Source organism: Carassius carassius, chromosome 33, assembly GCF_963082965.1.
Source record: "Carassius carassius chromosome 33, fCarCar2.1, whole genome shotgun sequence".
Taxonomy (NCBI): Eukaryota; Metazoa; Chordata; class Actinopteri; order Cypriniformes; family Cyprinidae; genus Carassius; species Carassius carassius.
In genome coordinates, this window is record NC_081787.1 from 23,202,592 (window position 1) to 23,228,619 (window position 26,028).

At 35.8% G+C, this 26,028-nt stretch overlaps 1 protein-coding gene across 1 annotated transcript in view; it reads right to left on the minus strand.

The window, feature by feature from the left end:
- Positions 1–15,329, minus strand: part of LOC132114002 (AF4/FMR2 family member 2-like) — a 216,862-nt gene extending 201,533 nt beyond the window's left edge. Inside the window, exon 1 of the mRNA XM_059522111.1 lies at positions 15,087–15,329. Within this exon, the coding sequence (XP_059378094.1) occupies positions 15,087–15,139 (53 nt within the window). The 5' untranslated portion in view covers positions 15,140–15,329. The remainder of the gene's footprint in view (positions 1–15,086) is intronic.
- Positions 15,330–26,028: the final 10,699 nt, after the last annotated feature.

The window sequence follows — 26,028 nt, forward strand, 5'->3', positions numbered from 1 at the left end:
ACTAGTTTGAGATTAATAGACATATCCCAGGGGTGTCGAACTCAGTTCGTAGCCCTGCAGAGTTTAGTTCTAACCCTGCTCCAGCACACACATCATGTAGTTTTCAAATAAACCTAAATGATTAGATTAGCTGGATCAGGTGTGTTTAATTAGGGTTATATCTAAACTGTGCAGGACTGTGGCCCTCCAGGAACTGAGTTTGACACCCTTGGCCTGTCCCATTTTGACTCCCTCCCACTGTTAAAATGTAACTAAGTAATTTTTCCTCTGAGTAAATTTTAAATGAGCTACTTTTTACTTTTACTTGAGTAGATTTTTAGACTGGTACTTTTACTTGTACTTAAGTAAAATTTCATTAATGTAATGGTACTTTAACTTGAGTAGAATATTTTGTACTCTTTCCACCTCTGCATCTGATACATCATTTATTGTTCAGCTCAATCTCATATTCACAATAAATCAATAGTTTGAATGTCTACTGAGGAAAGCGATATCTTTGTCGTCCTGTCCTTTCATCTGTTAAGGGTGATTTCCAATGACAGAGTTGCTCATTGCTCATTGCTGTCTCTTGTCAGACAATGTCAAAAAGTTCACCATCATGAACACAGACACACACACACACACACACACACACACTGTTTCCCAATACTAAATACTACTATGAATATAATGAATAATAAACAACAACAACTGCCATCATAAAAGTTGCTAGACAATTCTGCCAAATGTACAGCGCTCTGAAATAGAGCATTATAGTTACATAAAGTATAACGTGATGAGATTTTGCCTTCAGCCAAAACTATTTGCTCTGGAACAAATAATATATTAATGAAACCAAAGACTGCACCTTAGAATTACACAAAACGAATTATATCTCATGTTTAACCACCAGAATATAGAGACATCAGAGCCAGTGGCAAATTCCAGAAGATCTGGCCGAGGTGAGGCTTCTCTTTCATTGGGTTTATGAGTGCTGAATGGCCAGATGACTCCCTGGAGCTCACATCTCTGAAAACGTCGAAGCAAATCTTCAAACAGACATTATCTTTATTAAGAAACCGCATATTTGTAGTCTAAACAAGTACATTCTTGTCTTAAAAACTCTTAAAACTACATTATGTCATACAAAAAAGTATTGTTTAAAATTCTTTTTTTTTTTTTTTTTTACCAACCCCAATTTTTCAGTGGTAGTACAATACTTCATATTGTTGCTGATTAAACCAGCACAAGTTGTGTTGTGTTCAATGTGATTCCCAGCAACGAATGTGCCGTTATTCCTTTTAAACCTCTTTCTGACATTTATCAGTTATCGGCCATAACATGATTATAATTATCGTCTCATCAGTATCATTTAATATCATGCATCCCTAGTAATCGTGACCAATACCAATTTGCTTCTGTCATGTTTCTTTGACTCCAACCCCCAACTAGAGCTCAAAGAATATTCAGTTTCCCACTGGTAATTACAACACTGCAGTGGCATTCAGGTGCAATCATTTTGTAAATGTGATTATTCTGTGATGACTTGAAGGCAGCGTTTGTTCACACACATATAGCACACCACCTTCAGATGTGTTACCACTCTTCAACACATCCCTCTCACTCAAGCATCTGCAAGGAGGAGCTGAAAAAGAAAGATGCACAATTACCGCTGGCGCCTCTAGACAACAATCTGGCTATGAGTCTTCACCATTATCACAGCCATCTGTTTAGTGTTGGGTGCTTTGTTCTGACGACTGTTTCATTGCATGTGTACCTCAGGGATGTGTTTGTATAGCAGGGTGAAACATACAACCTCTGAGTTTGAGGTTTAAATGCTATGACAGTATTTGCTGTGTTTTTTGGCCTTCTGAAGAATCTGACCTAGACTCAGCCCACAAACAGACCATCACTGACCATCAGATGAGTTCACAGGTTCTTATCAGTCTATTGGACACAAAGTCTTAATCACAAGTTCCCCAACTGTTAGAATGAGCATTTCTGTTGAAGAACCAGTGGGACAGCTGGGCCAAAGTTAGCATTGTCAAATTGTTGATGGATTTTCAAAAATTTGGTTTAGAGATTAATTTCCAAGCTCTATCCTTTAATCTATACATTTTTACAATTGAAGTCAACATTTCCATTAAACAACCTTTGTAGCAGACTTGGTATTCACCCTAACCAGACATGTTCTCAACTCTAAATTTTATATATATATATATATATATATGAGTTTAAAGTCAAGACTAAGTCCAGAAGAGGGTCCAAAGTGTAGAAGTCAAAACTAAGACCAGAAGGGGGTCGAATCCAAGTCTTGACAGATACTAGAAGAGGGCAGAATCTAAAGCAAGACCGAGACCTGAAGAGGGTTTGAAGCATTCGATTCAAGATCAAGATCAGATGAAGGTCAAGTCTTAGTCAAGACAAAGACAAAAGATAAAAGAGTGGATGACCAATAATTGGTCCTCCTATTAAATTTGGATAAGACAGATATATTACTTATTAGATGGAAAAACTGTACACAGAATCTCTTGGATTACAATTGACGCATGTACTGTTACTTCCTCTACAGTCTAACATCCAGGTATTATATTAGACAGGAACTTGTCTTTTGAAAATCATATTTAACATGTTACAAAAAACAGCATTCCTCCATCTTAGAGGCATTGTCAAGCTATGAAACATGTTCATGCATTCATTACCTCTAGACTGAACTATATGTCAACCCTGAAACAAAATACAGAACTACCAAATTTTGCTATAAGTTTGATTGCAAAATACAATAATTGCCGTTATTAGTGTTAATTGTCTGTTTGATTATGTTTTAAATTGATTTTTCTGTACATTTCTGCCATATGTACATTTACTGACATAGTCACCACTGATACTACTAAATATATTGTAGACACATATATTGTACAGCTGCTTTGCAACGATTTGTATCATTGCAAAAACGCCATAAAAATAAACTTGAATTGAATTTAAGAGTGTTAAGTCCAAGTCAAGATACAGTCCAGAAAAAAGGCTAGTCTGAGTCAAGACCTACACCAGAAGAGGGTCTACAATTGTCAGTCAATACCGAGCCCAATGCTCCCGAGTCCATGGCAAGACCAAAATCTCAGTCTTAAAATGGACTTGAGATTAAGTATGTTTTGTTACAGCCTCATGAACAGTAACTAATGGGAGAATTATGCTCTGAACATAACAGACACACACTGTCGTTCGGAACACAAGAAAAAAAAAAATGCTTGTATGCCAAACCTTCGAATACTTTACCCATGACTTCACATTCCACTGTCCATTCACAAACCACTTTATAGATTTACAGAATTTATGACTTATGCCTACAGTATGTTTCTGAACCTCACATCAACCCATGTGAAGTGAAATAGGTTGCACTGGTGCGGTGGGCTGTTAGAGCCCCCTCCTCTTCCTTACTCATGGCTGCCAGGATACCCTTATCTCCATCCACAGGGCCTGTGCTATCTGAATCCCCCAACCTGACCCGCCATGGTAACGCCAGAGCAGTGGGGCCGCAAACTCCAGCTCACGGAGCGGAGTAGGACCTGGCATTCCTGTAAAACTCAGATACCATTCAGGTTCCTCATTCAGGAAGGCTGCCACAGGAAACGGGCCCTCAGCCGAGACCGAGAGGCCCACCACAGTCAAAACACTCCCAAAACAATCAACTCTGGGTCTTAATAAAATATGTTTCTTCAATGATTGTTTCATTGCTTTAGCATATTAACACCATAACTGTCATTGTCACACTGCTGATAATGCTTCCTGATGTCAAGTAATGTGTAAATAATGTAGCCAGCTTTGACTCATGGATATTTAGGGTATACAACTCAGAGCAGTTTTAATTTGGTTTCGATTTACGTCTGAAAAATCATGATACATGGCAATAAATTCACATGCTAGTCTATACAACTCCAGTTCCTTGTATACAAGCTAATGAAAATCTTTCACAATCACATGACCCATTGTATCAAATGAGACATACTTCTTGCTAAGCAAATGTTGTCTGTTAATGCTTTCTCACAACTGTATGGCAATGCTGTAAGGTGGATAATAACACATTTGCAGTTTCATGTAGATTTCTATGTTTTCTGGATTGTTGGGCATCAGTCAATAGCTGCTGACTGTGTCTAAAATGACCTTAATGAGAATGTACAATGTTAATTGGTAGCATAAGCATAGTTAAGCCTGATCAATATTATTGAGAACCAGCAAACACACACACACACACACACACACACGCACGGACTGGCTTTGGTATAGTTGACACTTCCTCTGAAGATTTCTTTGCCCAGATAGCATCTTTGCTCTTTTTTGCTTGCTTGCTCTATTCATGGATTTGCATGTAATGACTATAAAAACAAGGGACAATTAAACTCACATTCTGAGATAGATCAACTCAATGTTTCCAACATTTGAAATTACCATTCAGAAGGTTTGTTAGTAATTTGCAGTGCATGACCCTGCCAATAAGTAAACTCATTTGGAGGAACAATTACCCTGAGTTAAAACTGGTTGTTTTAGAAATCGTCACAAGTTCGTTCTCAGCCACCGCTTCAAGTTCTGATTGGTTTTGATGGATTTTGCCGTCAGTCACTGTTCTTGCAAAAAATATATTATACAGAGGAGTGACTCAATTCAATACCCGAGGTACTGAATCACGTCAACCCAGTCTGAATATACAGGTCAAGACAGCAACAAAATATGGCTATTCTGCATTCAATTTATTCTATTTCTTGTAACGTGTCTCTTTGTTCTTTATGTTATTACTGTTTAGTTGAATAATTACCTGAGGCAATGTTTACTATGTGAGAAGGATTGTTTTATTAATGTTCATATTAATATGTAACGTAAACTAACAAAGCATATTCAATAAAACAAGGGGGAATCTTACTTTTTATCTTACCCATAGGGGATTAAAAACAATATTCCCTGTAAAACTGCTTTGTAATAATATTTATTGTAAAAAGTGGTATATAAATCAATTTTAGCTAAAAAAAAAAATACTTAATGTTTATACATTTAGCTTTAACTTTAACAATAGTTAGAAAAAGAAGGTAAACTGTCAATATGACAAAAATAATATATTTATATTTTCAAGAAATATTAGTCATACGATTCTGCTTTTGAAAAGACATTTTAAAAGCCAAATATTTAATTTTGGAAATGTATAATATGACAGTTTGTTTATACTTTAAAATATAGAGCTACCTGTATAAGTATAAAACTTAGCGACCGGATGATCAGTTTTTGGGGTGTCCTGCATTAGTACATTCATTTTTGTACCAAGAAACATGGATTTTCAGATATCGATATTGATACTGAAATTCCCATATCCCCAACCATCATGATAACTTCCCAAATTCAGTCTCTAACACATAGCCCTTGAAAAAAATAAAAATAACCTTCTCCCGTCAACTCCGCGTTGAGCACTGGAGAGGCATTTTGCACTTAATTAAACAAGCTTAAAATTAGTCACAGTCCATCAGGAAATAAGAAGCTCTGAGAGCTGTGGGCTTTCCAGAATGTTTTTAATCTGTTGAATGCCAAAGTACTGAGAAAGTTCTTCAACTTCAGATAAATCCAAGGTTACCTGAGCCCTTTTAAGTGATGATCTTTTTTACTGCTTTTGTGCCAACCAAATGAGCTTCTGTCTCTTTATAAGAATGGAATTTTGAATTAATGAGATTTATGAATTGTGTAGCCATTTTTTTTGGGGGGGGGGGTCTGTTCTCGTGCATTTGAAAGCTGGGTTGGATGGTTATTATAGTATACATTATTACCCCCCTTCACTCCTCCGCACTCTTTTTTGTGGTTAACTGCTTTTGATAACAAATGAATTAATGAAGCTTCACAGGAAAGTCAAAGTGGATCCGCAAGTGTAGGAGAGAAAGGGCTGGAAATTGAGAGAATGACAGCGAGAGCGAGAAGTTGCCAGATTACGACTTAATGGTGGCAGAATAATGGCAATTTCACCACACTCTCCTCTCTCTCGGACTGTGCTAATGGCTTCATTAACACTTCCACTATCCAGCGGCCCACAGAGGACAATGTCACATCCATCTTTGTCACATCACAATAAAACCGGCTGAACACAACTGGCCTATCACTCCAGGTGCTGAACGAGGCACGAAATGAACAGAGGAAAATCGATAGCGAAATATCAATGTGAGTAAAGCTGCGAACATGGAAGTCAAGCAGGTTCCTGCAAACAGAGAAAGTGCCGGATTGATCTCTAACAGGTATGTTGCTCACACTTTGGGAAATAACTCAATGCCATGGCAGAGGAGGAACAGCATGCTGGGAAAAACAGCAACTTGCCATAAATCACCGGAGCCGGGCTTTATTGTCATCAACTGTGAATTGATGACGTTTTCTTCTGCCATCTGAATCATTCCTCTGTTGACTTCTGTATGCTGTACGGGCCATTTTAGCATCCCCACGGTGCTTTTGTAATTAAAAGGTTTGATTTTCCAAGTGATGAGAGGACATGAAAAGCCTGCAGGTTTCACAGGGCTACAGAAACGCTGCATGGGGAATTATCTAAACATGGAGTCAAAGAGTTAATGGAACACTAATATTAATGTGTTTGCTGTTCCAACCAATCCAGTTAATTCCAATCAAGCAATCAATATATATTTTATTTTATAATATATAACATTTTATATACAGTGCTGCTTGAAAGTTTGTGAACCCTTTAGAATTTTCTATATTACTGTATAAATATGACTCAATAATTGATTTTCACATACCAGTAAATATATATACAGTATATACATATATATATATATTAATAACAAAAAATTTTATTAATAACATTCATATTAAAATTATTATTATTATTATTATTATTGATAATTTATAACATTTAATGTTGTTGTTTGCTATATATTTAATATCATAATATTGATAGTAATAGTTGTTGTTGTTGTAACTTATAATTTGTCTTGAAACTAATGATAATAATACAAGTTGTATTATTATTATTAGTTTTAGTTTTAAGTTCAGTTTTAATATTATTATTAGTTCAATTCCAATTTTGTCTTATCAGCGAATCTAATAAACAGACAATTTTCAGTATAGGAAACATTGTATCTTCCTATAAAACTAAATAGGCAAAAGCCTATAAATCATAAGGTTTTAAGGGTTAAGGGAAATCTTAATTCAGTCAAGTGTCTTTTTGACTGGTAGAGTCTACCTTGCTTTATCCCCTTCAAAGCAAGATGTCTAGCTCAACCTAGCATCAAATTGTAAATGCGCTTCTCTCCAGAACTTTCTCCCCTCCGGTGAGATCCGTCTCAATGCATCTGTGGTCCTTTTGTTACTCACGGATCTTAACAGCTCTATGAGTTTCTCACAGGGAGATAGTCTTCCATTTAAAGCATTTTGGCTTCAATTCGTTTTCTTATCTCAGCTTCTCTCTCCTCCTCTGATAAAGATGTGTGTTGATCTTTATCAAACAATAAAAGCCAGGGGAAGTTTCAGAGCACTGGAGCAGCTAGAATGATGACCCTATTACAACTTTTAGCTCCATGTGAATGAGCCACGTTTAATGAGACAAATTAGCACGTGCTGTGAAAATAGGCGGACAGTTGGACGTGAAGGACAGAGCTCCGTGTGATTGTGATATTTGGCAGGCGCGTCTGCTCTTTAGCGCTTCTTCGGCTCCCAATAAACAAGGTGAGATTCCATTTTTACATGCTGAAGCCAAACGCCGACCGCTGTTTGTTCAGTCCTGACACTTCATAATGTGAACATCAACACACAGTCATATCTGGACACCAGCACATTCAACCATCTCTGTCACCCTCCTCTGGCAAAATGCCCACACATAAAACAATGCTCACGGAATAGATGATGAAATAGGAATTACGCTCTGTTTCCTCCCAATATGCATGATCTTGAGCAATAGACAATACACGTGCCTCTCGCGTTCTGAAACAAGAAACATCTGTTCACACTGTTCAGTCGAGACATTCATTAATAAAAAAGAATTAGCAATTTCCTTCAGCTTACACCAAGCCAACAGCAAAAGGTCAGTCTAAAAGACAAATTCATCTCTCAGAAAGAAATGAGATGGAAAAAAACACTCTGCAGATGTCTGCGTGGCTGTATTGAATCATCATATTTGTCGTACAGTGCTTTCAGTGGAAACAGTGACCTTTGAGGTAGCGGGGTAAATTGATTCGTGGCATAAAGGTAAGCTGGAAGCTTGAAGCATGAAGCTTGATTAACCTGAAGATCTTTAGACGGAATCCAGCCAATGAAGAAGCAACGGAAGTCTGCTGACAAATAAGAAAGGCATTCATTGTGGCTCTGCCGTCGCTGTTTCATTGCACACCTGTTTGCTTGATTCATTTGATGTATCTTATTAAATACCAGAAGCAGTCCAGAAGACCATCCATGACCAGTAGTATATTTCCAATATCTTTGATGACATACACAACTCAGATATACACAACCGTTCAAAATTTGGGTGGCAAAAAATGATTACTTTTATTCTGCAAGGATAAAAGAATCATTAATAATATTACAAAATATTTTTAATTCAAATAAATGTTGTTCTTTTGAAGTCATCAAATAATTATGAAAAAAAAATGCATCAGAGTTACCACAAAATACACCTCAGCACAATATTATCAACAATTATAATTATAAGTAATGTGTATTCAGCAAATCAGCATATTACAATTAATTTTGGAGTTATGATGCTTAAAATTCATGTTTGTTCACATAAATTACATTATATGGGTGTTACATTTAAAGTTTATAGTCTTTGATAGATCTAAAAAAAACAATTGCATGTACAATTTCCATTAATTTAGATTACACAAATGGTTGCAAATTTTAGATGCAATTCAAAAACATCTTTCTAGAATGTAGGTCTAAATATTTTTAGTGTATTCAAACTAATTCGTTCAATCAAATTAGCATTTTTAAATACCAAATGCTTCAAGTCCTTGACCGCTAGTCAAAGAAAGTATCATAAAAATGCACCACTCACACATTTACCAGCAACTCCTTTAAATGTTTATAATAATCAACCACTATTTATGTAACCTTGCATTGTCCATCAATGACTAAATTAGTCTTTGGCATACAGCCTTATCTGAAATCATATTCCGTTCATGATTTGTTTCCTTTTTTAATGCACCACTGATATTTGAGTCAAAACAATCGTTGCACATAGACTGGTGCTGTGTAAACGAAACGGTCAAGGCTAATTGAAGAAGATATTTAAAGCATTTGAATTCCCAGGGCCATTAGCACAGCCCTTAGCGGGTCTATTGTACTTAGTGCACAGTTAATAACTTCTCCAGAGCAGGAAAGCCATCCAGAGACGCGTGGCTGAGAGACTGGAGGAGTTTCCTCGTGCCACTTCAACTGTTCTGTGTCAGACTGCCTGGCATTGAGATGCAGGATCGCTGTGAATCAAGGTAACCAGGTAAATTTGCACCTGCTGGTTCATCTGTGCAGTTTGTTTAGTTACAAATGGGCTATTTGATACTGACTTCAACTGGGTGAACAATAGAAACACAAGGCTTTGCAGATATAGATCCATCTCTATAGTTTTGGTTATGATAGCAGGGAAGTCGTTTTAAGTGGTGGACATATTTTTTAATTTTTCATTAATCTAATTAATAACTTTTAGGGCCGCATAGTTTGATGCTAATTGTGATTTATTTATTTATTTATTAAAATTTTTGATACAAATTCTGATTTACATTTAAAATGTTGTTTTATAATACTACTACTACTACTACTACTACTACTAATAATAATAATAATCATCATCATCATCAAATAAAATGAAAAGCAATAGGAAACATTACTATTGTAATATTTCAGTGTAAATTAACAAAGAGTATTTAAGAAATATAATAATACATAAAAATAAAGATAATTTTATTTTACAGTACAATTGTAAAATTGAAATGCTAATATTTATGCCCGTCTTAATTTCTTAATTTATTTTTAATTATGAATCACCCAGCTTTTATTTAGGCAGAAAACCGCATGGGACATATATTAATTTTAATTAAACAGCAGCCTTTGGGATTTGATAATCGCACTAAGCCACACCATCTGTATATTTGGAGTACTCGTGCAGCCCTAAATTTAATAATGATAATAAATAGTTATTGTTAATTATTTATTATTTATTTTCTTCAGGACATTCTGCATAAGATATTTAAGCTAAAAGTAAATTGGTCTAGACTGGTTTGCAGTTTTGATCTCCTTTAAAAGAAAGAGAAAAAAAACTACATTTAACATCATATTTGTGTCTCTTTAGATCTCTACTAAAAATCTGCAGTTCTACTGACCGTGTCCCATCAGAGCAACTCGTTAATAACGTGTTGAGGGCAGAAGAGTGGCAACCTTTCACCTTTTGTCTCTCCCATATAACCTGACCGGCGTGCCAACCTCGCTGCTTTATCATGCCACAGCATTTGGCTTTCTTTTTGCAGGTGGCAAAATGAGATCGTGGGCACTGTGCTTGGCAGCCTGCTCTCACAAACAGCATGCCAACTGCCGAGCCTCTTCGCTTGTGCGGCGGCCGCAGAGATGCCGGGCCCAGTCTGGCTTGGCTGCCTTTTCAAGCCGGGCACAAATGAGATTGGCAGGGAGCGCGGCTCCTCGAGCGAGCCGTGTGATATATAGTCCCCAGCTGTGGTCAAGGTGGAAGCGGGAAGGAGACAGAAGCTGGGAAATGTGGTAGATCTGTGCCATGACCACGGAGAATGTTCAATCCCTTTGACTAAACAGCATGAGAGCAAAGAGAAACAGCACAAAATGTGCCACAAAGTGGACAAGACACACACACACACACACTCAATAAACCAAGAGAAAGTGTTGTTTCACAGCATTACAGAACATTTTGTTTGTCACACTCTGAGTGCCCTACTTTCTAAACTTAACTAAATAAACACTGCATTATGGAGGAGAGAACTTGCTTTGGCATGGGCAATATGCAGTTTCTTTTTGTTTGCTACCATTTCTTTTCTCATAGTTTGTATTGTATTTCACTGGTTTTGAGCGTTTAGCCAACATTTTGACTGTGTGAGAAAAGGGTTCATTGCATCAGTCAATACCAGCAATAAAGAAAAATGGAAATAAATGTAACAAAGTCTTGACTTTATTAATAGATTAGTTCAGCATAAATATATATATATATATATATATATATATATATATATATATATATATACAGTACAGACCAAAAGTTTGGACACACCTTCTCATTCAAAGAGTTTTCTTTATTTTCATGACTATTCATGACATGAAAATTGTAGAGTCAGACTGAAGGCATCAAGGTCTATTTGACCAAGAAGGAGAGTGATGGGGTGCTGCGCCAGATGACCTGGCCTCCACAGTCACCGGACCTGAACCCAATCGAGATGGTTTAGGGGTGAGCTGGACCGCAGACAGAAGGCAAAAGGGCCAACAAGTGCTAAGCATCTCTCAGGGAACTCCTTCAAGACTGTTGGAAGACCATTTCAGGTGACTACCTCTTGAAGCTCATCAAGAGAATGCCAAGAGTGTGCAAAGCAGTAATCAAAGCAAAAGGTGGCTACTTTGAAGAACCTACAATATGACATATTTTCAGTTGTTTCACACTTTTTTGTTATGTATATAATTCCACATATAATTCCACATGTGTTAATTCATAGTTTTGATGCCTTCAGTGTGACTCTACCATTTTCATAGTCATGAAAATAAAGAAAACTCTTTGAATGAGAAGGTGTGTCCAAACTTTTGCTCTTTACTGTATATAGTATATATAATTTTTTTTTTTTGTGCTATGTTACTTTGTTACATTTAGAAGCTCAATTAATAATTTTTTTATCAATGTAATTCTGTCAGTGACAATAACATTTTCAGAAATATGTTTTGGTGTTTATCTTTTGTATTGATATAACATTTTTGCTTTGAGTTATATATATATATATATATATATATATATATATATATATAAAAATACTAATACTATTTATTACATTTCTGTGTTTTTTCTACTTCGAGACTCCTTTCAAACTGTTTTTATTTTTATTTATTTATGTATTTATTTATTTTATTTTTTAATTAATTAATTAATTTTTTTTTTTTTTTTTTGTTATTTATTTTTTTTTGTGGGGGGGGGGGGGGTACTGAAAACTGATATTAACAAAAAAAAAGTAATGCCTGTGTTTTCCATATGCGAAACAAATGCGCAGAGTCTGAAATTCTGTTAACTTCTCATTGGGCTTTGCACATTTTAATACCAGGATATAAAAATTAGTTATTGGGAAATAAATCCCTGCTAAAAAAGGGCAAGTAACAAGAAAAACAAAAGGCACAACTGAGTCATTGAATAATCCCTTCTGCTCCTGCTCTCAGGGCGGCCATAAAGTCCCTCCAGATGCAAAGAAAGTCACAAAAAAAATGGCTGCACCTCATTACAAAGGTCTTCTATTACCACTAGAGGTGCAAACCTATAAAATATAGGCATGTAAAGTCTAATTAACCATATCTCCGCTTCTCTAATACAAACGCATTGGTTATGACAAATACTTAACTCGCACTCTCATAATGCAAAATTATTTACCAAACAAAAAGCTGCACCACACACAGAGAGAGAGGGGAGCAATAACTTTAGCAAAATAGGCCTAATTGAAAAAACAGCTTAAGTGAAGAGCCAACATAATTGTGGCAGCCACTCGTGTCACGGCTGTGTCAGCACGGAAAAGCATGTCCCAATCCCCAGCGCCTCAGTGCCTCCCGTGCTTAACCTTTGTCTACAAATAAGGCACTGCTCTCCATTGAGCTCATTTTGCACCTCACTGAATTTTGCACCACCTAATCTGACTTGATTATATCCAACTCGTGTCGAAACCCAAACCAACATACGGGAGAACAGATTCAAATCAATATGATTGCTGAAGTACAGCCCTGGGCCATCAGATAGCGATGGCAAGTACCAAGCACAAAGACAATGAATTATGAGTGCATTATTATTGTACGCTTGCTTCTGAAACATTGATTTATCACAACAAAACAAAAAGAGCGATCATTCATCTAGGTATTTAGTCAAATCTACATTTCAAATGTCTTTTTGGTCGATTGACAGTCTACGGATAGTGGTAAAAATAGCAATGCTGCCTTTAAAACCCAGACCAAGCAAACTTTGCACAGAAAAAAAAAATCTTTTTAAATACCCTCATAAATATTCACAGACTTAATGGGTAGCTCAGGGTTATGAATGTGGCAACAACAGACAAAATTGCCACCACCGCAGAAGTAATAAGCCGCTAGCCCGTAGCTGTTCCTGAGAGAGAATAGTTTTAATATCAGCACGGCGCATAGAGAAATAACCTTTAACCTTAAGTTTTGCTATATATGCTTGTAGTGACTATATGGAAAATAAAGAGTGTGATAAGAAACTCAGTCAACAGACGGTTTAAGTCAACAAGCCAGCGTACCAACACTGAGGGGAATCGAAAAAGGATTCGTATTTTGTCCAGCAAGTCCCTAGACAAAATACTGACATATTATAACACTTGAGTGTCGTTCTGATGGAAGACTATTTTCTTGTTTGAAATTTTCAAGGGAGAGATGTAACCAAAATGCATCCTAGTCCTTTGTAAACACAATTAAATAACTAAAATAACTATTTCATACAAATCATATTTCTGCTTATAACAGCTCAATGATCCTCTGTTATGTAGGACAGTGAGTATAAAACAAAAGAAAGAAGATAAAATCAGAGGAAGGTGTTGAACATGTGAAGAATCAGCTCAACAAAGGAAAAAGATGTGTGTCGTTCAGGGCAATAGCAACTAACCAAACCAACGTATTCAAGTTCATGTGAATTTGTCGATATATGCTCATAAGTGATAAATGCTCAAATCCATGGAGAGCTTTCATTGCTATTGTTCATTTTCTCTGCAATATTGCTTTTGTATGGATTCATATCTGCACTCCGCGGGTTCCTGCACTCTGCCACATGGTGGAGATGTAGAGAGTGTTAAAAATCAGCAAAGATTAAAGGCAGAGAATTATGCTGAACTCATAATGTTTTTACATAGATATATAAATAGCACATAGCCCTAACCAGCAGGGGGCGCAATAGCAGACTGCCCACATTAACAGTTACAAATAAACAGGCTAAAATAATATGCAACATTTATGTTTGCACGATAAAAAGAAAACTCCAACTGAAAGAAAAATCCAACTGACAATCACTAATAGAGATTTATAACAACATTCATTCATATAGATCTCTTACACTTTTACACTTAAAAAAAAAGAATGCATACTAAATATGTCTGCAAATTTTCTAAGGGATTGTTTTATATAAGAAATAAATGCAAACACCTCCAAATTCTACACAATACATAGCATTATGTCCATGTCCATGTAATAAACTATTATTAAAATAAAATATTTTAACCACTAATCAAATGAGTTTAGATGATGCATCACTATATATCTGACTAAAGTGTGATTGCATATTAATTACATTCTTATTACTCGTTACCAACAATGTATTTGCCCATACAAAAAGACTAATGTAAAGTGCGTTTAGTTGACTTTTAGGACTTTTGATTTAGAACGATCAAATAAAAAAAATATCTGTAATCTGGTAAATTCAGTTTAAAGTAGCAGGAAGAAGTGGCACAAGATGCTCTTTGTTTCATTTATTTCATTTCGACTCATGCATCTCCACGCAATTCATTAAAACAGCGATTGTGTAATTAAGGTTTGTCCCAATCATCTTTTATAAATGCATCTTTATAGACAGAAGAGCAGTCACATCACCGGAGGCAGCAGAAGTCAGCACTACCCACCCTAGCGAGCTTCCTACCAAGACAGCATTTCTGGACATCCCCGGCGCTTTGCGAATGCGCGTTCGGGACGCGTCTGCGATGCCCAAACACGCTGTCAAGGTAGGTTGCTCACTAGGGTTTGAGACACAGCCGCTATCATGCGTCATACTGGGTCTCACTCGTATTTCGGAATGTGACCACGTCAGATCGCTGCGCATGACAAAGACATTTCATTCAATAAACTGAATGGACATAAACACACAAAGCCCGCGGACGTACCACTGCTGCTCCAGCTCCCAGTCCCTGAAGAAGTCAAACTCGAATAGGTCCATGTTCAGTGTGTTTCAGTGAGATGCCGGTGGCCGCATATGCAGGAACTCCGTCTGCCTCCCTCACTGACGCGCGGCGCAGCTCGCACTGCCGCTGCCTCTCTCCGCTCAGCGGCACGCAGCCCTGCGGAAGGCGGAGTCAGGGCTCGCTGGAGGCGGTCACTCGCTCTGAAAAGAACCGCGCAGCAATTTGAACCAGAGCAGCTCCACCTGTGTCCAGCATACATCACCTGTGAGGTGAAAATCACCTGTGAAACCATTTAAAACTCATTCATTCGATTTAAATATTTTAGCATCTATTTTTATTTAACCTGTCAAAACAGTATTAGCCTAACTGTAGGGTTTATTTTTTTTCTTGTGTTGTCATCCAGTATTTATAAAATATATAGATTGTTCTGAGCTAGATGTATTCTTTGTGTGTGTGTGTGTGTGTGTGTGTGTGTGTGTGTATACATATATATATATATATATATATATATGTAATGTGAATCTACAATTTTCATTGTCTTGAAAATAAAGAAAACTCTTTGAATGAGAAGGTGTCCAAACTTTTGGTCTGTACTGTATATATATATATATATATATATATATATATATATATATATGTGTGTGTGTGTGTGTGTGTGTGTGTGTGTGTGTAAACTATAACAGCAACAACAGTAATTTGCATATATTTATTATAGAGTTATAATAGTAAATATAGAGTTATAATAGTAATGCTAATGATGATGATAATATTAATAATAAATATGTAATACTATGTATAATACATTGTTAACATTGTTGACCAAAATTTAATGCAATTTATGTAATAATATTTAAATACAGATTTCACTCACAAACAAACAAATAAATACACACATAAATAGATAACAGCTATAATAGCAGAGCTGGGTAAGAAATCTAATCTTAACTATGTCATTTTTTTAAACAGACTCTTTATGTTGGCTTGACAAGGTCTTTTTCCTCAAATGTAAAGTAGTTTGCAGGTTAGGACAGAGACAAACAGATAGTTGGGTGTTTTGGGTTGCTACTCAAGTGTTGCTCGGTGGTTGCTGTATGGTTGTTTGAGTGTTCTGCATGATCTCCTGTAATCACCACATACAGACATTCTCAGTAATTTGATATTTTTACCGTTCTTTCTATTAAATTTGAAAGTTTTCCTCGCTCATAAAATTGCTGAACTAAAACTTGTAATTTGTACTGTATATCATCCAAGCAGCTGTATATCATAGTAGACTTAGTCTGATGAGTTTAGAGACATTTAGAATGTGTTGAGTGTTTGCTGTCTTGTTTCCCTGGATATTGATATTTTGTTATTAGGGATCCTAGCATTAAATTTGAATTGGATTTCTAATGAATGTACGATTGTATCTGCAAATTCTAAACTTATCAGCCATGTCCAAGTTAAATATATATGAACGTTGTCCACTAGAGAGAGCCAAGGGATAGGGAATGTTTCAAGCATATCTTTTTCTATCAGTTTCATTTCCTTTGATTGGAAAATGAATGTCATAGATTTAGTTCATTTGTATAATTACGGTGTCCTGACAGTATAGTTTTATATAACTAGTGTTCATTGAAATCTGTAAAATTCTTATAGATTCTTTATCTTTATTTAATTTTTATAGACCCAATAACATATTTTTAAGTTGCCAGATGATATATATTGCTATCCATTTAAAACTAAGAGACAGTTGTAGTTGTCTTTTGCAAGATAATATATTTAAATATTATGACATTTCTGAACAAACACTTAAACTGCAAGCATAAGTTATGGCTGTACATAGTTGTAGAAATAAATGATAAAAGATTCTCGATAAAAATGCTTCAGATAAAGTTTTGAGCTGCTAATGATATCTACACATTTATTGAATGTTAAATGTTGAATATAAGTTCCCCCTTACACCAAATATATTATAATCAAAGATCCGCCCCTGTTTTCAGCGTACAAACAGGCCCAAGTCTGAGATTAATGTAAATTAATAAGAATAATAATAAATATAGTTATGATCATTATCATTATGCATTTAACAATATTATTATAATAAGTGCATTCAATACATTATTATGATTATTATTATGTATTAATAATATTATTATTATTATCAATACATTATTATGATATTATAATTATTATAATATAATTAAATGCAAATTAATTTATAATTAAGGAATTCTAAAATCACAAAGTAGCTACAAAATTATAAGCACCTTTCAGTGTCAAAGTAAAGTTTCAATACAAATTATATAGCTTATTTTATGATATACAGTTCATTGTATTGATTTACAGCGCTTCTAATAAACAACCAACCAGAATGTAATAGTTCAGAGTATTATTTTATTAATGAAATTATTTGTGTTTGTGTGTGTGTGTGTGTCAGTATAGGGTCATTTCAGCATTACGTTCAAATACTGATGACTGTTGATTGTTGAACTTCCAACAAATCAAGTTTATTGCAGCTGTAACCAGAGAAATGTGAGCACAGCTGCTTGGCAAATATATTCATATTCCTGATAACACAATATTACCATTACTCAGAAGAATACGCTGTCAGAAATATGCCTCTTTGCATTATTCCCAGATACAAATGTTCAGCCCGAGTAATAAAGCACATGTTTTCCTGAAAACAAGCCACAAGACAGACCCACATATGCTTGTTCTTGACATTATGATGATTTGGTGAGAGCCATATGGTGATCATGTTCCACGCGGCACATTGCTACAACAAATTTCACTTTTTGCATACTTTGCCTGGGGATGCCCTCCAGAAATTCATTGCAGAGACTTCGAATTGATATTAATCTTACCTTGAAATAACACAGTGAGAGAGGAGAGATAAATTTCTGAGGCAGAATGGCTTTCCGGGTGTTATACGAATGAATGCTTTGCTGATAGATTTCACAATGGTCAGGCAGCACAGAGAAGATGCCACTGTGTCTAACAATAGCTCACACTTATACAATACAGATTATGCCCTTACCATTCACTCTTTACTAGCAGTGCCATAAAAGTGGAAAAGATGAGTCAGGCTAGCACAGTAAATAAAAAGAATATTTATTCAATGTCAAAAAGCGAAGTAAACCTGATTTTGCATTCAGCCTCTATTTTTTTGTCAATTATATTGCTTCAATAAATTCCAACAAGCTATCGGATATCTTTTTAAGAGGTCATCTCTTCTAAACTCAGTAACATTTTCATATTAACCTCCATATAAGTGATCCTCAGAGTAACACCTCTGAAGCTTATTTTACCAGCACAAGAAGTGCAACAGGGCAGTTTGAGAGCCTATTTCAGGATCTATGCTAGTGTGTGAGTGAACAGGTTGAAGCTTTTCAGGTGAAATGCTGCTTTTAAGCGAGAACGGATTACGGTTCTGTGGAGCCCCGGGGCAACGGCTCTGTTCATAGGAATCAGCGATTAAAAACACAGTTTTATGCATGCCAGGCCAGTAGGTGGCGACGTAAAGGTATGTTAGTAAAGAAACACTGTAAGCTGCACACATACCTATAGATTGACCATGTAATATGCATGCGTATGACATCACCCTTTTCACAAATTAATGTTTCGGTAGTTTACACAAAGGCGATAATGGCATTGTTTTCAAAAACATCATCGTCGAAACCAGTTTTCAAAACTTTGCATTTCAAACCCACGAAACAATGTTGTCTTGTAAATGAACAGCCAAAATTACTGAACGTAATGTGACTGTAACACTTGTTAAAGAAGATTAGAGTCATTTAAATGAATTGTTGGATCTCCTGATTGTGAATCAGCCTAATAATGAATTTTAGCGCCACTCGTCAAATGCACGAGGAAACACTGCAAACCACGGTACTCTTGTTTTGAACAAACAGTTCTCTAATGATGAGTAATTTGTTCCTTCTCAAGCATCACAGCTCATCTTTCGTGTGTTAAACACTTCAGAGCTTAAAAAGCACATGATATCTGTTTGAATACAGTTTAGTGAGAGATGCTGCTTTCATTTGTTTATGAATAAAAGAGACTTTTGAGCGCCTATGTGAACATTCCACCCAGTCGGGCCACATCGCAACCATTAAAATGGTGGAAATCGCCTCTGGCAGCTGCTGTGATAAATGATTTGAGAAATACTTCATCATAACAGCCAAGGCCATACGACTGGCACCTCATCCCTGTTTAATCTCATTGAGATGGATAAGAGAGTCATTACAGCTGTGCTGATACGGTCTAAAGGGGATCGCCGCCTAATTATACCACTCTAATTTCTGAGTTAATTATCTCCTGTCCACTGTCCAATTCAAACTTTCTACTGTAGCTGTCCTACAGTTGGGTCATTCCTTTTATATTCATGTCCCCATCATATATGTCTTAAAAGATTTGATTAAATATGAATCCCACATTTTTAAAAGTGGAAATAATTATGCAATAATTTTCAACCATTTCATAGGCTTTATTATCACATTAACAAAAAACAAACAAACAAAAAATCATAATACAAATAAATGAATAAAATAACATCGTCCTCCAGGAAGTGAGTATTCTTGGAGGGAAAACAACAACCCAAGCACAAAAGTGTTTATAACCTGTAACTCTATTAGAAATAGTATTAATATTTGTTAAATTGAGAACAATTAATATACATTTGTGCCTAAACCTGACAAAAAACAAACAAAAAAAAAAAACATATTCCTAAAGGTATGCTATACCATTTCATAATAATATTTCCCTTAGTTAAAACACACGCATAATCAAGGTTTTTTTTTTTTTTTTTTTTACAAGGTTCTAGAGGTCAGAAAGGTGTCACATAACGGAAATGATCAGTTTATCATGTTTTCAGGTTTTTGAATTCACACATGCAATTATAAATACATGCCATAAAGAGGGCCCCCATTTATTTTAAGTATCTACAAAATATGTCAAAAAAAAGATCAAACCTCATGCAGTCAAACATACATGCACAAACACATACAAATGCACACACTTTCACTGCATTTTTCAAACACTTTAAAAGTTTCTTTAAAATATTCTGAGAACCATGATTATGCAACAGTTGATTCTGAGAATGTGCGTCTGAAGAACAGCTGCTCCACAGTCTGGCCTTTCTCACTCTTGTGAAAAGGTGGTTCAATTCAGTGGTGCACGGTACAAAAACACATTTTTAGATGAACAACAGTATTCTGTCTTTGTATTTATTTACTTTAACCAAAAAGGGATCGATTTCTGGTTGTTTTTTCGACAGACTGGCGCTATGTATTGGGTTTGGAACTTCACTGACATCCAAATTTAAAAGATTCGTTGTTAATCATTGCCAAAATCAGAAGTTGTTAAACCATCTTTACCAGTAATTATTTAAAAGGAATAATTCATCAGTAGGCCTATCTCACCCCTATGCTGTATCGTTTTCTTTTTACAATGGAAAATAAAAGGAGACATTTTTAAGAATGTCCAAGCAGCTCTTTTCATACTGTAATGTGTTCGTGGGTAGAAAGGAAGAGGACGCGGTGGTCTTGACTGCTGATGGTACTTTTTATTGGCCCAGTTCACTCTTTAACGGCTCGCGGTGTCAACAACACCAACATAAACACAACTATCTCAATAACTTTCACTTTCTTGAGGCTTCTCCATCTGGAATTGTTCATCCGTCAGCAGTCCTTCTCTCTGTCCCACACTCCTGTTTCTCCTGGCGTTATATACTCTCTCCACGCCAATTAATGAAACAAGACACAGGTGTTGGTTATTTGCGTTTAACCCACTCACTCACTCACCGTTCGTCTCCCACTGCAGACTTCGCTAAACCACGCCCCCTTTGCCACACATACACTGACCGTAAACAGTCATCAGTGGTTGTCAATTTATTAATTTATACAGCTTTGACATTTAATTCAAGTGCAAAGTTTGAACATCCTCATACACATGAAAGACTGAGAGCTACAGCACAGGCATTTTCAGCACAGACTGACTAAAATTTGGGTATGTTCCTCGTATAAAGCTACTATATGACTTTAAAAGACTTGGAATATTTGTATTTTCCAGTCTACTTTTATGGTGCATTTGACAGCCCCTGCAAAGCAAGCCTTCATTATGAGGAAAAGAGCAGCATGAACTTTCCTCAAAACGTCCCGTGCATTCAAAAGAATATGACAGAATGATGATTTTATTTTTTATTTTTTTCGGGAGAACTGCTCCTTTCCTAACTGCAGTTTTAGGTCTTGAACAAAAGCCCCCACACCTCTGAAGTCAGTCGAACACATTTCTTTGATGACTTCCCCTGTAACAATAACCCGGGCACTTTAACACAGATCTCCTATGAGTTGAGTGATAATTGGCAGGCACACTGGCAGCAGGGCACTGCCACATCAACAGCTCGACAGCACTCCTGCCTGCTGAGTGACAGATGTTAATTAGCCCCCTTTGAAAACTGCTGCTACGCTCAGGCTGAAACCATTTCTCTTTTTTCTTTCTCTCTCACACATGAGATGCTATATTAAATCAAAAATCCAGATTCAGTCAGCAGAGTGATATCGGTCTATAACTTGTACCAAGTTGAGTTGATGAATCTGACTCGATTGCATCATTGCTTCCAAAATGTGACATACTTAAGTGTGAAATAGGATATTTAATGAGTACTCTACCTTGATGGATGAAATCATTTTTCACACTTTTTTTTCTTTGCTAAACAATGCCTGAATAGCTGTTTTTGTAACACTTTATTTTACGTACCAATTCTCACTATTAGCTATATTGCTTACTATCATGCATACTACTAGCATATTGGCTAATTATACTACTTATAAAACACATATTGACCACATTTTCGATTTCTTAAACCTACTTCGTACCTAAACTAAAATTTTGCGTACCTAAGGCAAAACTCATTAAGTTAGGTAATAGTGAGAGCTGGTCCCTAAACTAAAGTTTGACCGCTGTTTTTCTTTCCTATATATAATAGTTTGCACAAAAAGAAACCTCAGAAATCTGAAACATGTCTGGCATTGGTCGGACAAACATATAGCATGCATCTAATGACTGCTAGTTGATATTTAGTTGCACAATTACTTCAAATGACTATACTGTCTGGACTATCGAAATAAAGTGTTACTGAACATATTTCATTAGTTTTCAAGATTATGTAATTTCATAATGTAATTACCTTGCTAATCCATCCTTTTGTTTTATATATATTCCTGAATCTTTCATGGTTTGCATGACGCTATTGTTATCCTCTAAACTAAAGGAGTTTGACTGAACGAGTTCTTGAGTCATTTTCATTTATATTCTCTGTAGATTCCGCATATCTCTGTTTCTTTCTCCTGCTCTTAGACAGCAGCCATCCAGAACGTTCGAACACTGGGAGAAAAAAACAAACAAAAAAAAAAAAAACAAAGAAAGAAAGGGAAAAATAAGAGCAAAGGGGGAAGGGGTGTGCTATAATGCAGTGCACAAAACCAAAATGCCTGTGGCTAATTTCAGCAGCAAAATCTCTTTGGCACTGATAGGTTTCTCAATTTTCTTTTGTGCTTTCAAAGCTTCAATTCATCTGGAATAAAAGGAGAGAGGGTGTTTTTTTGTTAATTGCAAAAGTGTCAAAGAAGAAAAGCTCTGATGTGAATAAACAAAGCTGCATAAAAGGCAAATTAGCATCATTGTAAAAGCATCACTCTATTATGATAAATCTAAAATCTGACTCAAAGTTTATAGAACTTGTGGCACCATATCAACGGCACATGCAATAATTGCAGTGTAAATATCACGAAAATATGTCATTACAACTATGATTTTCTAAAGTAAATTTCAGTGGTGAACACCTGCACACACACAAAAGAAATGTATATATATTTATTTTTTTTTTTTTTAATTAGTGGGTGCAGGACTCCATCGTTCATTTATGTAAGTTATGATAGCAAAATAAAATAAACTGTGACATATTTTACCCGAAAAAGTGAACTTCCCCTTTAAAATTTGGACACTTTGACCTGACCATGTTTTGTTTAAGTGTTTTTGTTTACGTCTGTGTTTTGGTTAAGTCTGTTTAAGTTCTTGTTTAAGTCTGACATTATCAATGTAAAATTTGTTCTGAGATCTTGTCATATCTAAACTATACCAAATAAGGCATTTTAATAAATTCTGGTTCGACTGTATGTGATGCAGACATCAAAATGTATCAGTTTACAAATCATGCATAATGTGCAATTAAAATAATTTTTTAGACTAATCATAATAAAAAAAAAAATAATACAAGTTGTTGGTGTTTTACTGCCACTATGCTTCAGGTGGACACTGCAGTGAATTGTAAATATACTGTAGGTGTTGCAAAAATGTGTTTGTCCATTGAGCCATGTTGACTTTTACAGCTCAAATAACACAATATAAGCTTAAATCCTCTAAAAAATGTCGTCATTCACTTTCATTTTAAGTAACCTTGATTTTGACTATTTAAGAACACTTAACTTGTATTGAACAGACGATTCCTTTCATTTGTTCGTGTACGTGGATAGAGACTTGTAAAAAAAATAATGGAATAACTTCTCCATCTTGCCAACAGTTGACTACATTAACTCACAGGAGACAGATCACTCAACTGTCTTCACTCACTCGTAGACATCAAGTCGTTCTGCATGTGCACACTGTTATTCTTAACTGTGCAGTGGCAACAGGAGGTGGCTGTGTCCAGCACAAAAGGTCACCGTCACTTACATTGCCACAAGTTGTCAGCTCTCACTGAAAAATGAATAATTTCAGGCCACTTTATTGCTGCAAGTCGCTTCCGGTTTGAATGAGGCAAGTGTGTGCAATATAACAGTGATTGCTTGCTTTAGTAAAATTAAAGAAATAGTTCATCCAAAAAATGAGATTTTCCTAAAAATCTATACATCCTCATGCCACTTAAGATGAAGATGAGTGTGTTTCTGTGGAATAGATTTGGAGAAATTTAGCATTACATCATTTTCTCACCAATGGCTCCTGTGCAGTGAATGGGTGCCGTCAGAACAAGACTCCAAACAACTGATAAAAACTGCATAATAATCCACAAGTAATCCACTCCAGTCCATCAATTAAAATCTTGTGAAGTGAAAAGCTGCGTGTTTGTAAGAACTAAATCCATCATTTAGGTGTTTTAACTTTAAACCATCACTTGAGGCTGAAATACGAGTCCATTATTCATAATAACGCTCTCTCCTGTGAAAAAGTCCATCTCTTATTGTCCTCTCACATCAAAACCCATAGACATAATTATAACTGGTTTGGATTATTTTCACTTGTAAACTGTGGACATTTTTTTTTCCTGACAAGATGACTTTTTAACTAGAGAACACAATATAATGCATGGATAGATGATTGCATTTTAGCTAGAAGCAAGGGTTTGAAGTTAAAAACATCTTTATAATGGATTTGCTTCCGATGTTAACTGATGTACTGGAGTATGTGTTGATGTTTTTATCAGCTGTTTGGACTCTCATTCTGACGGCACCCATTCACTGCAAAGGATCCACTGGCGAGTAAGTGATAAAATGCTAAATGATCAATATCTTTAGATGAAGAAACAAACTCCTCTACATCTTTGATGGCCAGAGGGTAAGTAAATAAAAAAAATGTAGGTGAACTATTCCTTTAAACATTACACATGTATTTAACATTTCAATATACAGTACATAGAAATAGTGTGTAAAAAAACAAAACCTTTGATACCAAGACTTGCTCATACTTCTATATGCACAAGTTCAAATAGCAAAAAAATAATTAAAAAAAAACTCAGATTAATCCTTCCAAAGCTGCATTTGAAACAACAAGAGAACAATGGAAATCACCATCTGCATAATGCCACCAACCTCTGTGTTTGTGCATTTGACAAAGACATGTGCATTATGAATGTATGCAGATGCAATCTCAACTCTATTGAGAAACATCAATTATTCGGCAGCGGTGTCAGTCCGAAAGGCAGTGCTTTATATCTGCCAGCCTTTCATTGCAGGCATCATCTGTTTGTGCCGAGTGGGAGAAAGTTCTCTGGCAGAAATAATGACCAAATAGAAGCAGGTCTTTGAAGACAAGAATCAAAGAATTCCAGCTGCTGGATCGAGGGAATTGATAATGACAGTGTTTTTCGTCAGGGCAGTGAGATTAATCACAAAACCGAGGGGAGAGGGGTTGGAGGGAAAGAAGAAAAGGAAAAGCAAACATTTCTACCAATCCTAATTTTTCTGGCGTGGACTGACTGCTGAGCTCCATAGGTGCTGGTTTGTGGGACAGACTGGGAGCGAGCTCATTAATGCCTGTGTGGATGGATCAGAAGAGAGACTTGCTATGTTCTCTCTTCCTTTCACAGGAGACTGCTAAAACACATCCACAAGATGGAAGAGGGAAATGATAAAGGTCGTGCTGCCTTAACTGGGGATTCTGGTTGCAATGTTTCATTGGTATGTGAGTAAAGTGATCTATGGCAGTATGTAAAGTTAGTTTGATGTCACCTTGTCATGCTATTTTGCTTCAGGACTGTAAGAAATCACAACACTGCTGGAAATGCACTGGGAATTTTCAGGCAGCTTTAAATGTGTTTTACGGCATATTCTTTCCTTTTCTTTTTTTTCTATTTCTATTCTGCAATGCATACATCAGGGATTATACAACAGTTTTGGTGAACAAATTACTTTAAAGAAAAAGTGTTATACTATATCAATATCAGCTAATATTAATGTTTTTCCACCATTGCAAGCAAATAATATTAGATCCTAATTCCATCAATGTAACAATGAGAAAAAAAAAAAAAGAAAAAGAAAAAATATATACACACACACACACACACACACACTCTTTTAAAAGTTTGAGGTCTGTAATATTTTTATTTTATTAAAAAAAGGACTTTATGCCCACTGCCAAAAAAAAAAAAGTTTAAAATATAATAGATATAATT